At 42.1% G+C, this 16,083-nt stretch overlaps 1 protein-coding gene across 4 annotated transcripts in view; it reads left to right on the top strand.

The window, feature by feature from the left end:
• LOC124266581 (protein ZINC INDUCED FACILITATOR-LIKE 1-like) overlaps positions 1 to 13,616 on the top strand; it is a 42,968-nt gene extending 29,352 nt beyond the window's left edge. For all 4 annotated transcript variants that reach the window (XM_046701395.1, XM_046701392.1, XM_046701393.1 and 1 more), the window contains 8 exons: positions 1,257 to 1,379; positions 1,790 to 1,946; positions 2,481 to 2,996; positions 5,548 to 5,654; positions 6,751 to 6,869; positions 9,541 to 9,614; positions 11,953 to 12,114; positions 13,223 to 13,616. In XM_046701395.1, the coding sequence (XP_046557351.1) occupies positions 1,257 to 1,379; positions 1,790 to 1,946; positions 2,481 to 2,996; positions 5,548 to 5,654; positions 6,751 to 6,869; positions 9,541 to 9,614; positions 11,953 to 12,114; positions 13,223 to 13,391 (1,427 nt within the window). In that variant the 3' untranslated portion in view covers positions 13,392 to 13,616. The remainder of the gene's footprint in view (positions 1 to 1,256; positions 1,380 to 1,789; positions 1,947 to 2,480; positions 2,997 to 5,547; positions 5,655 to 6,750; positions 6,870 to 9,540; positions 9,615 to 11,952; positions 12,115 to 13,222) is intronic.
• The last annotated feature ends 2,467 nt before the right edge of the window (positions 13,617 to 16,083 follow it).

Here is a 16,083-nt window from a genome sequence, read left to right as displayed (position 1 = left end):
TGTATCAGGCACTGAGACAAGAGAGAGATTCAACTTTACCTTGAATCTTTCATATCCAGGGAAGCTTTAAGGACGAGAAGGGTGGTCGAAATGTGGATGTTGGGTAGCATTGCCTTTGGCCCAGAGCTTAGAGAATACTAGTATATAGAAAAAGAGTCCAGCTCAAGATTGGAATCAATTGGTTGCCTCAGTTCTTGATATAAACTTTATTGTTGATAACTTGGTGATAAATTTAGGTCAGTTCAGAGTTAAACTCACCGTGTTTGCTGGTATGGCCAAAAAGGTTTCTGTTGAAAGCGGCATGAAATCCTATAATCACATTCACTACTTCACGTCTGATGTAAAGAGGCACGTTGTTCTGATTGTTTGTCAGCGAAAACAAACACTTCAAATATTATTTCAGTTCCATAATTACGTGGCCATCATAGTCATCTAAACTGTAGGGGTGGTGGGGTAGCCTAGTGGTTAAAGTGTCCGCTCGTCACGCCGCAGACCCTGGTTCGATTCCAAAATGGGTACAATGTGTGAAGCCCATTTCTAGCGTTCCCCGTCGTGATATTGCTGGAATCCTGCTAAAAGCGGCGTAAAACTAAACTCACTCACTCACTTGACATTTGCACATTTACTGAGATATAACTTCACCTAAATGTTCATTAGATCAAAGGTTCATCCACTACTATATAGTAGTGTTGGGAATTGGTTAAAATCTCATAATTGATGATTGGTTCATTACTACCGATCAATCATCGCAAAAAATTGGTTAGCGTCATTTATGCAATTTGTTATTGCACATAAAAATAAGGAAAAAACAAGGTGTTCTTTTGGCAAAATTTCACATCTTTAAAGGATGACTAGTATGTTAGGAACATAAGTTTCTTGGAATCTTTAAGATAAATTCAATCACGACTTGGAACAAGCTTGTAGTTCTTACGAAATATAACAGACAAAACCAACCATGTGAAAAATATTCTTAATGAAAACAAGTGTTCCAAAATTGTTGTGTTTGATTATGAGAAATCGTGATCGATTGCTTGGTCGATTAGTCACTACGACCAGTCTTCGATTATTTCATTTAATCTGACCACCACTACTATATAGATAGTATCCTGAAACGATCACCAGGATAGTGAATGGCAGGATGAGACTTGAGAAGTGTCTCGTGTGTTTATAGATTTGAGAAGTGTCTCGTGTGTTTATAGATTTGAGAAGTGTCACGTGTGTTTATAGATTTGAGAAGTCTCTCTTATTATCTACAGGAATCCTGGGCACGGCCAAGACCGTCCTGTACGAGGTGTCAGACAACACTAACCAGGCAATGGGAATGTCCATGATCAGCCTGGCCTGGGGGGCAGGGATCATACTTGGTCCAGCTACAGGGGGTAAGTCAGTGTTGGGGGTGAATCAAACCATGGGGCTGATTATTCTAGTTAACAGTTTGTGACTGTGCGGCCTTTTGCGTAAACAGTTTTTTACAAATGACCATGATTGTGCTGTCAGAATCATATCATGCGTTATATCACACCCAGAGTCGCATTATAACGAGGATGTTTCAAAGCAGGAAGAAAATGTAAGCGGAACAGAATGAGTGAGGGATCATGCATATATAAAGGTATTTGTTTTGTAATGAGACTGGGTGCACATATATGCAATAGTTCAAATATTCACATCATATTGAGTATATGATGTTAGGCATATATTGCATAGACGTAGAAACATTCATCATTGTGATTAGTGATATGGTACTTTGGTACCGAACACCATTCACTCACTCACTCACTCATCTTGCCAGGTTACCTAGCATCCCCGGTGGTGAAATACCCAGAAACATTCTCCCCTGGATTCTTCACGCGCTTCCCCTACATCATTCCCGCCATCGTCACCTTCTTCGTCAACGTCATTGTCTTCCTCGTCCTAGCCTTCAAGATGAAAGAGACGCTTCATAGCAGGTAACGTGGTACTCTCGAACCTTCCATGAATACGTCTACTCTCGAACCTTCCATAAATACGTCTACTCTCGAACCTTCCATAAATACGTCTACTGACTAACCTGCCGTGATTACGGTTACTCTCGAACCCAATACGTATACAGCTACTCTCAAACCTTCAAAGAATGCGGCTACACTCGGACCATTCGTTATATTGAGCCGATAACCTCAGCTTGTACCCACCCTGACATGCGTTTTGTTAGCTGGTTAGCTGACGGTGGTGTAACTCAACATTCTATTCATCAAATTTCAACTCCTGGAAGCAGTTGTGTTATTTGGAAACTGCTACTGGTCGGTTACCCAGATCCAAAAGAATACATTGAAAAGGAAGTCCGACTAAAGTCTAAACTCTTTTGGCAAGTCTAGAATTGTTTCTTTTATGTTGTTTCGTTAACTTGGGCAAGTACGTTATTTTCAAGTTTGTAATTTCGAACATGGAATTACCAAATGTAAACCTATTCAAAAGATAACAACACAAACTGCGTATATTTTCAGGGATTTCTTGATAAAAAATATTGAAAGTGAACCTCTTCAAGATGGCGGCCAGGTTCGAAATGGATGCCGATGCAATGACCTCAGACGTCACAAATCTCACAATGACGTCACGGAGTCATATCGCAGAGCTGACATATCAACAAATTATGATTCACGAAGTACCGAAATCAATGAATTATCTCAAAATAACGGTAACCGGATATCGGACACTCATAAGACAAATGATAACGAGAGTAAGAACGAGGTTCAAAACGAGGCCAGTACCGCTCGACTCTATTCGTCTGTTCCAAATATATCATCTGTTCCCAATAGCGAATCTGTGATAACGAGCACTGAGAGGGAATGTATGTGTGATTTGTATAATCAACGGATGGATGACACACGAATGCTTAAAGACGATGATGGGAAAAGTTTCCATTCTGCCCATGGATTGGAATCGGACAGCCAGAAGCAGTCGTGCCAGAATTCAGGGATCTGTGTTGCAGTCCGAGAGAGTGCCTTGGTTACAAACATGAGGTGAGTTAGAAAGCTCGCCAAGATAAGTCGTTGTGATGATGATGATGATGTTGCCTTTCGGTTATATTTTGGTGATTATTATCAAACTTGTTATTAGGAGACCCTTTAGGGATTTTGGAAGAGAATACATCTCTAACAATGAAGGCTCAGCCGTTTGGTATTCGAATAGAGGTTGGGGTGGTTCTGGGGCGTATATGTTTGTGTGTGTGCGTAGTGCGTATTTGTACGCGTGCGTGCGTGCGTGCGTGCGTTTTGGTATTAAATTGCTGATGTTCCAGGCCACAACTAATAGTTTGTCATCAAATTGATTGTACGCTTGACGTACTGAGTGTCCTAACTAAAAAGTGTATTTTGAAAAAATAAATATTTTACTGCTTATCTCTTCACAGACATTTCGAATAGGTCAGCGTCTGTACTGTCAGCGACCCATTTTTGTGGACTAGAATGTGTTATTACACTGCGTGACCAGCGGTCACATTCAGGGTAATTTCATGAAGTTTCGGATTCCACGCGAAAGTAATACGAACCTAAATTATAACACCATTCTCATAAAGTACACGGAGTAACCTTTTAAATGTGTTATGGTGGGATATTTGGTTTGTGAGATGAAGTTCTGGTGCCACGGCTTGTCTCGCCCAATTGAAAAATGTCCACCTTCACCGACTTGTACTGAAAAGGTTTGCTTCCAATCCTGTAAGAGGTTGGAACAGTCATATTCTGGTGAAATGCCATGATAAAACTTGAATACTGTTCAAAATGGCGTTAAACCCAACTCGCTCACTCACTGAAACCGTGACGATCCGATTTCATACCTGAATCTGCCCTTTCATGGTGAGCGTTAACAATACACAAACTTATGAACTAAGTACTGTAAAAATATAGCGGAATATCATATTCTTGATGTGTGGTGAATTATTTCTAAACATATACCTACAACATTTAAGTATATTCTCCCGTATAGCTCATTGCGTACCATCGTGTGGATCAGTGCTTTCAAATATATACTGAGGGAAACAAATAAGGGAACACATGAAAGTACAAGAGTTACTGTATTCTTTTCAAGTTTTGTATCGTACTATGGGTGAAAATCTGAGAATAGATAAAGGAACACGGCGATGAAGTGGTGTTTCCTTATTTGTCTCCCTCAGTATATATTTGAAGCAATTGAATCTGTTTTAAGTACAGAGCAGCAGTCTTATATTATTTGGTGGTGGAATTGGGTTTAACGTCGTGCTTGAGAATATTTCGCTCATATGACGACGTGCATGCGTGTGTATGTGTATGTGCGGCTGCTTGTACTAGCCCAGACTGAAGCTGGTTTTAAAGTGCTAGCCCACTGAGATACCATGCCGCAGTGAAGCATGAATACCCCACTCAGACACATTATACTGACTCCAAGCCGACCAGTCCTTGTTGTACCCATTAATGCCGAGCGCCAGGCAGGAACCAACAAGTACCATATTTTAACGTCTTTTGGTATGACGCGGTCGGGGATCGAACCCGCGAACTTCCGCACTCCGGGCGGACGCTCTAACCACTACACCACGGAGGAGGTCTTCTTTAATTAATTAACATGCGTGAAAATAAAGCCAAGATCCAGTGAACTGTGTTCAATTATACTGCATACCAAGTCAAGTCCGTTGCGTTATAAATAGCATCTGCAATATATACTACTTGTGAGGAGAAATATACGTAAATCATTACGCTAAATAGTCCCACGAGTTGACAAATATTTTAGTTATGCCAGTTACCGCTTTGACCCTGTAGCAAACGCGGCCACGAAGGGGCCAGGGTCGCGCAATCGGCTTGTCCCGGAATCACACGAGTTGGTCACGAATGGAGGACGAGACTTCTTGCTGTAGATTGTGGAAAGTTGCGAGGACGAATACGAGATTGAAAACACATTCCGACTTCAGTTCCCCGATCGTCCGTGACCCACTCGTGTTATTCCGTCAGAGGACGGAAAAGGGCGAGTGGAGACGAATGTTTCCTGATCTGGTGAGCGACGCTTGGACAAAAGTTCGCTTTGATGTGACGCGAAATGAGATTTTCTTAGAACATTGTTGAGCTGTAGTGAGCACTAAGATTGGTTTAAACGCGAGGGCGCTGCTGAAATTGATAAAGGTCTGCAATGTATATCTGTGTCTGTATGTACCATGCAAAAAAGACACGATAACAGGTATCTATTGACCTAAACAACGTAGTCCGAAGCTATTGCAATCCACGACGGGTTTCTCTGGTCCAGAATCAGTTATTTTCAGCACTTTGTCAAATGGATTGTGCTGGAAGCGGCGTGAAACAATATTCATTCACATCACTTGCAATAAACAGACCTAAATGTTGTCACGTCACTGTAGGGGCGGTGGTGTAGTCTGGTGGTTAAAGCGTTCGCTCCTCACGCCGAAGACCATGTTCGATTCTCCACATGGGTACAATATGTGAAACCCGTTTCTGGTTTCCCCACCGTGATATTGCTGGAATATTGCTTAAAACCATTTTCACTCACTTCACTGTCCATAAACAGAAAATAACTGTTATTTTTTTACCTCAGACAGAACGATGTCCGCCAGTCAGTTATTCTTTTCACCGTGTTCTCCTTCGCCATCATTGGCTTTGAAGACGTCTTCAACGTATGGGCGTCTACTGAAACTCGTCTGGGTAAGTATGCCAAAAAGCTGTTATATTTCTTTACATAGCCAATTCCTGACCATTTCGGTAACTTACTGAGAACATTTCATTGCTGACAAACAGAAGAATCTGCCGAACTCAGCAGACATGACACAGCTACAATCGATCAATCTAAATCTTATACTGGTACACACAAGTACCAAAGCCCTTTCCATAAACAATATCTCATCCATAGCCAGTGTATGAAATAAGGCCCGTCCGACTTTCCGAGACGGGCTAGATTTCTGACGGACGGTCTAAATTTACAGCTGGCCAGCCTGATGGTCTGGTAACATTTTAGATAACATGTTCCATAAATGTAACATTTTGAAGTTACCAGCCCTGATGTCTGTCTGGGTTTTGGGCGTATTTCATACATTAGGGCATAGCGACTATATCTAATTATGAACCCCCTGAAAAAGTGATGTTACCATTCATTTGAAACCTCTGTTTGACGGGAACAACTGTTCTGGTCGACAACTGCTGTACATACGTACCGTATATCCTCTATTAAGCGCCGGGCCTCTAATAACCGCCGGGAATAAAGCAGTGCTTTAAGAAATAAGCGCCAGGCCTCTAATAAGCATCGGGCCTCTAATAAGTGTCGGGTCTCTAATAACCGCCGGGTAGAGACCTTTGCATTTTTTCGCAAATGTATTCTCCCTTGGTCTGAAAATAAATATATTAAGGAATGGTCCCTTAAATCACAACTTCATGTACTCATCCCCGCTTTTAAATATACAGAATATTTTAATGAGCGCCGAGCCTCTAATAAGCGCCGGGTCTGGAGGTCCGTTGAAAAAATAAGCGCCAAGGGCGCTTATTAGACGAAATACGGTATCTGTATTCTAAGCCCCATAACAACTGGAAAATGTCCATTTGTGAATGAACACATGTCACAAATGTAGCATTTACATTTATAATATGATTAGTTGAGTCTGTTTGTAACAGCAAAGGATGAGTGTCATGGATGTTGTCATTTTCAAATCCCGCCATATAGCTGGAGAGTTGCCGAGTGCGGCGTTAAACAACAAAACAAACATTTTCAAGTTATTTTGGTGTTGATGTTTGCTGATATTTGATACAGACGGTCTGGGGTTCAGCACGGACAAGATCGGGACAGTGCTGTCCATGGTGGGAATACCGTTGTTGTTGCTGCTTATCTTCATCTTCTCAACTCTAGAGAGAAACTTTGGCATAAAGAAGGTAACTGACCAGCTTCTCGTCAATCCTCGTGGTTAATGTTACATGTAATCAACAACATTACCTGACAGCATTCATCATCGACATTCATCATCAGACATTCATCATCCTCTTTCATCATCAACATCATTCACCTCAGGTCCATTCGTCAAGAACAGTCACTAGGTACATTCGTCTAAAACAATCACCAGGTACATTCGTCAAGAACATTCTCTAGGTACATTCGTCAAGAACATTTTCTAGGCACATTCGTCAAGAACACTGACTAGGTACATTCGTCAAGAATATTTACTAGGTACATTCGTCAAGAACATTCACCAGGTACATTCGTCAAGAACATTCTCTAGGTACATTCGTCAAGAATATTCCCTAGGTACATTCGTCAAGAATATTCACCAGGTACATTCGTCAAGAATATTCCCTAGGTACATTCGTCAAGAATATTCACCAGGTACATTCGTCAAGAACATTTTCTAGGCACATTCGTCAAGAACACTGACTAGGTACATTCGTCAAGAACATTAACTAGGTACATTCGTCAAGAACATTCTCTAGGTACATTCGTCAAGAATATTCCCTAGGTACATTCGTCAAGAATATTCCCTAGGTACATTCGTCAAGAACATTCCCTAGGTACATTCGTCAAGAACATTAACTAGGTGCATTCGTCAAGAACACTGACTAGGTACATTCGTCAAGAATATTTACTAGGTACATTCGTCAAGAACATTCACCAGGTACATTCGTCAAGAACATTCTCTAGGTACATTCGTCAAGAATATTCCCTAGGTACATTCGTCAAGAATATTCACCAGGTACATTCGTCAAGAACATTTTCTAGGCACATTCGTCAAGAACACTGACTAGGTACATTCGTAAAGAACATTAACTAGGTACATTCGTCAAGAACATTCTCTAGGTACATTCGTCACGAATATTCCCTAGGTACATTCGTCAAGAATATTCCCTAGGTACATTCGTCAAGAACATTCCCTAGGTACATTCGTCAAGAACATTAACTAGGTACATTCGTCAAGAACATTCTCTAGGTACATTCGTCAAGAATATTCCTTAGGTACATTCGTCAAGAATATTCACCAGGTACATTCGTCAAGAACATTTTCTAGGCACATTCGTCAAGAACACTGACTAGGTACATTCGTAAAGAACATTAACTAGGTACATTCGTCAAGAACATTAACTAGGTACATTCGTCAAGAACATTCCCTAGGTACATTCGTCAAGAACATTCCCTAGGTACATTCGTCAAGAACATTAACTAGGTACATTCGTCAAGAACATTAACTAGGTACATTCGTCAAGAATATTCCCTAGGTACATTCGTAAAGAACATTAACTAGGTACATTCGTCAAGAATATTCCCTAGGTACATTCGTCGAGAATATTAACTAGGTACTTTCGTCAAGAACATTAACTAGGTACTTTCGTCAAGAACATTAACTAGGTACATTCGTCAAGAACATTAACTAAGTACATTCGTCAAGAATATTCCCTAGGTACATTCGTCAAGAACATTCCCTAGGTACATTCGTCAAGAACATTAACTAGGTGCATTCGTCAAGAACACTGACTAGGTACATTCGTCAAGAATATTTACTAGGTACATTCGTCAAGAACATTCACCAGGTACATTCGTCAAGAACATTCTCTAGGTACATTCGTCAAGAATATTCCCTAGGTACATTCGTCAAGAACATTAACTAGGTACATTCGTCAAGAATATTCCCTAGGTACATTCGTCAAGAATATTAACTAGGTACATTCGTCAAGAATATTCCCTAGGTACATTCGTCAAGAACATTAACTAGGTACATTCGTCAAGAACATTAACTAGGTACATTCGTCAAGAATATTCCCTAGGTACATTCGTCAAGAATATTAACTAGGTACATTCGTCAAGAACATTAACTAGGTACATTCGTCAAGAACATTCCCTAGGTACATTCGTCAAGAACATTCCCTAGGTACATTCGTCAAGAACATTAACTAGGTACATTCGTCAAGAATATTCCCTAGGTACATTCGTAAAGAACATTAACTAGGTACATTCGTAAAGAATATTCCCTAGGTACATTCGTCAAGAACATTAACTAGGTACATTCGTCAAGAACATTAACTAGGTACATTCGTCAAGAACATTAACTAGGTACATTCGTCAAGAACATTAACTAGGTACTTTCGTCAAGAACATTAACTAGGTACATTCGTCAAGAACATTAACTAGGTACATTCGTCAAGAACATTAACTAGGTACATTCGTCAAGAACATTAACTAGGTACATTCGTCAAGAACATTAACTAGGTACTTTCGTCAAGAATATTCACTAGGTACATTCGTCATGGAAATTCACCAGGTACATTCGTCAAGAACATTCACTAATCACATTCGTCAAGAACATTCACCAAGAACTTAAGTCGAGAACATTCCCGAGGTACATTCGTCAAGAACATTCTTCAGGTACGAGTCTTTCTGCAACAACATTCATTTTCATCATCGCTCAACAACACTCTCTGTCAGCATTCGTCAACTTCTCTCACTGTAATCACTCGTCACCAGCCTCCTCTAATCACACCCGTCCACATTACTCCGAATCTCCACAGGTATTGGTGAGAAAGCAGTGACTCGCATTTAATTTTGTAAATCCTGTTTCAGACCTACATGATTTGTGCCTTCATCATGATGGTGTCGGTGACGGCATGTCCAGTTCTCCATCTGCTGTCTGACAGGTGGGTCACAGTTCCTACAAACACACCCTGCTTCCAATGTACTCTGGGCCTTCCCCTTATCCATTAGAATAGGTCCACCCATTTACAGGTGAGGCGTAACGGGGTGAGACTGGGTTTAACATCGCGTCAGCATATATGCTAACCCAAAAAAGAAACTGTGCATCGCAAAAAAGGCTCATAGATAAATGACATAACTAATTCATCCAATGGCAATGGTATTGCATAAAACAAAATGCATTTGTCTACACACATGAACGCAGTGAAATGTTTTTATTGTACCGTAGGGACGTAAAGGGGTCCACAAGTTGAAAGGGTAAAAACAGAAAGTCACAACTGCAACAGAGCTGTACAACGACGCCTCATGGATGAGATTAGTCGAGCGTGAAATACCTGGAGAATGTTATTCAATATGTGGACAAGCGCTACTTGGATATCATGAAGCGTTGCGGGGAGATTTGGCAGACGTCGAAGGCGCTCAATTTGCTCAACTGGCGAAAGATCTGTGATACTGCTGGCTTGGGCAACACAACCAGTTGTTGTTGCTGGAAACATTGTTGCACAACACGGGCTGTATGTGGACATCACACGTCTCCACCAAAACGGGATGTCTGAGATGTCGTCTGCACCATTGTATCCGTGCCCGGCGGTGATGTAACATCATAAGGGGACGAATTGCAGGTCTCCTTGCACGTAAGCCGTAACTTCGAAGGCGGTTGATGACGGTTGGAGGATGAATCCGTCTGCAGTTGGGGATGCTACGGGCTGTTGTTGTTGCTTGTTGACACCGATTACGCAGATGAACAGTCGAATCTTGCACAGGGGTCCTAACTCTTGGTCTCCCTGAACGTGGGCGATCTCTGACGTCGTTTTGTTGATCATATCGACGGACTAATGCTGATATGATGTTACGGTGACAATTAAAGTGTTGAGCAACCTCCCGCTGGGTAGAACCAGACCGTAGCATACCCAGGGCTATGTGTCGTTCACCTGTTGTTATTTTTGGCATTTCTTTGTGGCGGGCCGCTTTGCGATATTAGGTTGGCAATGTGTACGTTTGGATTGGCCATGTGTGGGCTTTAAGTAGGCATATCATTTGCACTTTTGCATGCATTTTACACTTCTTACAGGCAACAGCATGCCTTCTTCTTCACGTGCATCACGTGATCCAGTGTCTCGTACAATTCGTTAACACGTGAACCTCTCTGTTCCATAGCGCTCAGGTATCTCTAGGTTTGAATTTCGTGCTCCTCTGATGTTTACTTTTTGAAATATAATAATATTTTAAATGCACACTTTCTTTTTCGGGCGAGTATATATATGCACATGGTATAGAAAATTAACATCTTTGGCACAATGTGATGGAGGTGGTCTCATTAAGAAACACTACCCGATCATTCCTCACCCCTTCTCGTAACCTCAAAGTACGAGTGAGTCACGAATGATACCCGATGTTAGTTTGAGGCGTCCAGAGGTATACATATGAATAACTTTCTTATGATTTCTCTGTGAATTATTTAAGCTGGAACTAAGTTTCAGTGATGTTGTGCGTTGTTACAATGTAGGGACAAAACCAGAAACGAGGAAGGACGTTACCGATTTTGTTGAAACCACTGACCACATGTGCTTCTGATGATGTTATTAGGTTTGTCAGTATGTTCAGAATGTTCCCATTAGGAGGGTCAGAAACCTGTGATCCTGGGTTCGAATCCCTTATTCTCCCTGTATATGTTTGTTGGTCTGTCAGCCCCATACCCTTGATCGTTGAGTTCACCAAAATTGTAAACGTCTGAAACATGAATGATATCGGTTCACCAGCAATATCACGGCGGGGGTCACCAGAAGAGGGGCTTCACGCATTGTACCCATGTGGAGAATCGAACCCGGGTCTTCAGATCACCCCGAAGAGAGATCGCTTTAACCACTAGGCTACCCCACAGCCAAGTGCAAGAAGCAGCTCTAAAACATCATGCCACGGAATATATAGAGAATCTCACCGAGTGTCTTTTGATATCAAATATATCACCACGAGTTGATAAAGTTACAAATATCCGAGGCTTGCCGAGATGCACATCTCATAATACGGTACTGCCATTAGACTTGCAGTGCAGCGATGTCATAGCATTGTGACGTCATCAAGTTCAGGGCGTCATAGCATTGTCAGGGCATTGTACAAAATCTACTGTCAAAACGATATCTCCTAGAAGTTTTTTTAAATAAGTTGTTATTCATAAAAAGTGTCATGCATTTAACCATCATACAGCTGATAGGCTGTTATGTAACTGAAACAGTGTTCAAATGAAGGTAAAACCCAGTCGTTAAGTCAGGCCTCTGTTTCCAGGCCTACAGTGCTGTGGCCAGTGATGCTCCTCATCCTCATCCCGGAGAGGCTTTGTGCCAGCTGCTGCTTCTCCGCCACCGCCCTCTTCATCAACAACTCAGTCACACCCGACAACGCTGGTGCCGTCAACGGCATTGGTATGACCTTCACAGCTATTGCAAGGTCAGTTTGTCCGTCACTGTAATTGATTTAAACAATCTAGATGGTATGCGTCATGGTGAGGATCCTCCACATCAGCCTGACATTCAGAGCTATTGAAAGATCAGTTAGCCCGCGGATGACTTCTTTGAGTGACATTTTACAAGTTGGGAAAAGAATAATGACAAATTATTACAAATGGATAACAACTTGTTTGATCGCGACACTAAAACGCCGCACTCAAGAAGTGAAATAAGTTGTCATACATACAATTGTCTGTTAGCCCGTTGCGATTTATACAATCTGTAGACGTCAAGATCAGGTTCGGTCACATGGCAATGCCTTCATAGCAAAATAGAGGTTAGTTGTCCGTCACTTTTGGTCGTGAATTAAATAGGCAGGTTGATATGCCTCACTGTAAGGTTCCGTCACGTCGGCCTGACCTTGAACTCATGAAAGGTTATGTAGTCCGTCACATTTAAATCTAGATTGTAAAAGTTAAGATCAGAAGGACGGACCTCTAAAGCTTTGTTTTTAACATGTGATATTTAAAAAGGGCCCTTATTCTCGAAACGTTCGTAGCCCCAAGAATTCTTAAGTTTGATCGTAGCCAATATGTTAAGAATGGGCTTAACAAGTTCGTAGGGCTGCGAACGTTTCGAGAATAGCTAGTCTGGTCAGAAAAACTGAAAAGGTCTCCGAGTAATTATTTCAGATTTTGTTGGACAATATTATTTGTTTTGCAGTATTGTCATGGAAAATGATATCTCAACTGATCAGTAGAAAGGATTACTTCAAGATTGCACAAAAACTGTTGCACAGGACTGATTGATATGTCATATACAGGGGTGGAAATAACTTTAAAATTGCTACTGTACTCCTGTACAGTGGCACATGTAAAATCACTTGCCCTGATAATTTTTCCACTATACGGCCATTTTCTTGTTGAATTTTTAAATAAACAGCATAATTAACATGGGAATATCAACTGGACACCGGTACAGTGTGATATACAAATTTGCTTGCCCGACAGAAAAAAAACACTGGACTCGGGCGTCGGGCAATGGGTTATTTCCACCCCTGATATTATAACAAACAATTGCCATATCCCCCCACATTTGGTGTATTTCAGGACCCTGGCGCCAGCTATGGGTGGAAGTGTCTTTGCCTGGACAGTAAGTCGTGGATCTGGTCCGCCATTAGATGTCAGCTTTGCCTTCTTTCTCTTCGGGGTGGTGTTCTGGATAACGATACTCATGTGTCTGATATTGCCGGAGAGACTCAACAGACAGAAGAAGTAAACAGACAGGCGAAGAAAACAGACAGTCATTCATTCAAATGCATATTCATCACTGATTTCACTTTCCAGAACGAAAGGTGGGCTTTGTCCATGGAACATATGTTGAACTTCTACATCCAGCGAGTATTTGTTTGTTTGTATGTTGTTTAACGCTGCACACAGCAATATTCCAGCTATATGGCGGTCTCTAAATAATCCAGTCTGGACCAGACAACCCTGTGATCAACAGCATGATCATCGATCTATGCTCTGTCAACCAAGTCAGCGAGCACGATCGCCCGATCACGTTAGTCGCCTCTTACGACAAGCATGGGTTACTGAAGATCAATTCTAACCCGGATCTTCACGGATTCAGTGAGTGAGTGAGTTTAACGCCACTTTGAACACCATTCAAGTTCTGTCATCGCATTTCCCAGAGCATGGCTGTGTATGGATCAAATGAAAATATTTTTGCGTATTAAAAACGAAAAACTGATATTTCATCCATTAATTAAATGTACGTTGTCCACAGCCCCATGAAAATGTTTTACCATACTTGTCTGTAAATATTTTTTTAAAGATAAAACATATTTTTATCTATCTTTTATTTTGTTATGCATATTTAGTGATGTGAAATAGGGTTTAACGTCGCCCCGAAACATATTTCACTAATAAAACGACTGCAAGCATGTGTGTATATGTGTGTACGTGCGTGCGTATTGCGTGCACGCTTGCATTAGTCCTGACACGATGTCGCAGTTTAACACTGATACCCTTGTCAGACAGTATTTTGACAGCGGTGAGTGGGTGAGTTTAGTTTTACGCCGCACTCAGCAATATTCCAGCTAAATGGCTTCGGTCTGAAAATAATCGATCCTGGACGGGACAATCCAGTGATCAACAGCATGAGCATCGATCTACGCAACTGGGATATAATGACAAGCCAACCAAGTCAGCGAACACGATCGCCCGATGCCGTTACTCGCCTCTTACGACAAGCTATGGGTTACTGAAGATCAATTCTAGCCCAATCTTCACGGGTTGCTTAGTGCCAAGCACAAGGCAGGGTAACAACAGGTACCTCCTTTTAAGGTCTTCTGGTGGGAGACGGAGAGTGGATGGAACCACCGACATTCGCTCGCAATTATTTTGGTACTAATTCTACTATGTTGTTTGTTTATCACCCACAATGGTCCACTCTCGTACAGGTAAGATACGCGTCAATCTATGATGTGAGCGGATGGATAGGGTCTTGTTGAACAATCTAGTTTTATCACGGCGGGTCTGCTTAATGGGGGAGGAATGTCGGAAGTTATGAAGGCCTCAGTCGTTTACCATTTTGGTGAAACCCACGAGCACAGACATGGTGCTGACAAACCAGTTACCATGATAAGGGCGAAACCGTGATTCAAACCCACTGTCATAGGCTTCTGGCTCGCCCAAGGGACGCAACTCTTCATATCGAATTATCGGCACTTTATATTACAGAGCCACTGGTACCTTATGAGATGTATCACCCATAGTAAACGTGCATATTTCTTACAAAACAAGGGAACTCGTTGGATACGATAGGTAAGATAGTGAAAGTATAATTTCTGTCAAATTATTTTCGGGCGTGCCACCCAGTTTAGCGATACATGAATGACACCTTGCTGGCATACCGTTGATTAACAGGGGGTTAGGGTTCGTGGTTAAAGCGTTCGCTCGTCACCCCGGGTTCGTTTAGCCACATGGTTGCAATGTGTGAAGCTCATTTCTGGTGTCCCCTGCCGTGGTATTGTTGGAATATTGCTAAAAGCAGCATCTCACTCACTCATAGTTGATTAGCCTTCGCATTCGTTGATTAGCCTTGGTATTACCACGGGCCATGTTGGCTGGTGTTGTATATGTGGCGCAGACACTCCACCGAATACATCCAACAGATGCTGGAGATACCTCAAACCCAATCCAAATCAGATCCATACGTATTCTAGCCGGAGATAACCCGCGACCACCTGGGTGCGATCGGGACTTGAATTCTTGCTGTTCAATAATATTGCCTATATTTCTAGTGATTGGAGCAACGACTTGACAACACCTCGTAGACATCGTCGGCCAGTCAAATGTCCATTCACACTAACCAAATCAGCTCGCTAGCCATGTCTGTTGGCGCTCCAACACCATTACTGATCAAATAACGATCAGGTCCAGACTCCGGAGCTGTTGCGCTGGCATATCGTTCGTGCGAAGTCGTCAACAACGGGAGTTTGTGTGTTTTGTGGGGTGTTTGTTCCATCGGTTATATCAGAGGCAAAACCTTGATTCCACTGTAAATGTAAATGACGCAAAGTTCTTACCAGGCGTTGCGTAGCCCGCCCCCCTCTTTGCAGGCTATGGGGCGGTGGGGTAGCCTAGTGGTTAAAGCGTTGGCTCGTCACGCCGAAGACCCGGGTTCGAATCCCCACATGGGTACAATGTGAAGCCCATATCTGATGTCCCCCGCCGTGATGTTGCTGGAATATTGCTAAAAGCGGCGTAAAACCAAACTCAGTCAGTCAGTCTTTGCAGGCTATAGTAATCAAGATGTTGGGGTCAACCAACACAGGACGCTATGCTTTCAGGTGAGTCGTATTGAGCCGGGTTTTAGGATATCGCTTTCCTGTCCTTATACGGAAATAGTTTTTGATAAAAGGAGCAGACACTTCTCTGTAGGGCACTGGAAGCAATAGAATGGG

This window comes from Haliotis rubra, unplaced genomic scaffold (genome assembly GCF_003918875.1).
Source record: "Haliotis rubra isolate DU_JTF1 unplaced genomic scaffold, ASM391887v1 Scf100, whole genome shotgun sequence".
Lineage (NCBI taxonomy): Eukaryota > Metazoa > Mollusca > Gastropoda > Lepetellida > Haliotidae > Haliotis > Haliotis rubra.
This window is presented reverse-complemented; position numbering and strand designations above follow the sequence as displayed.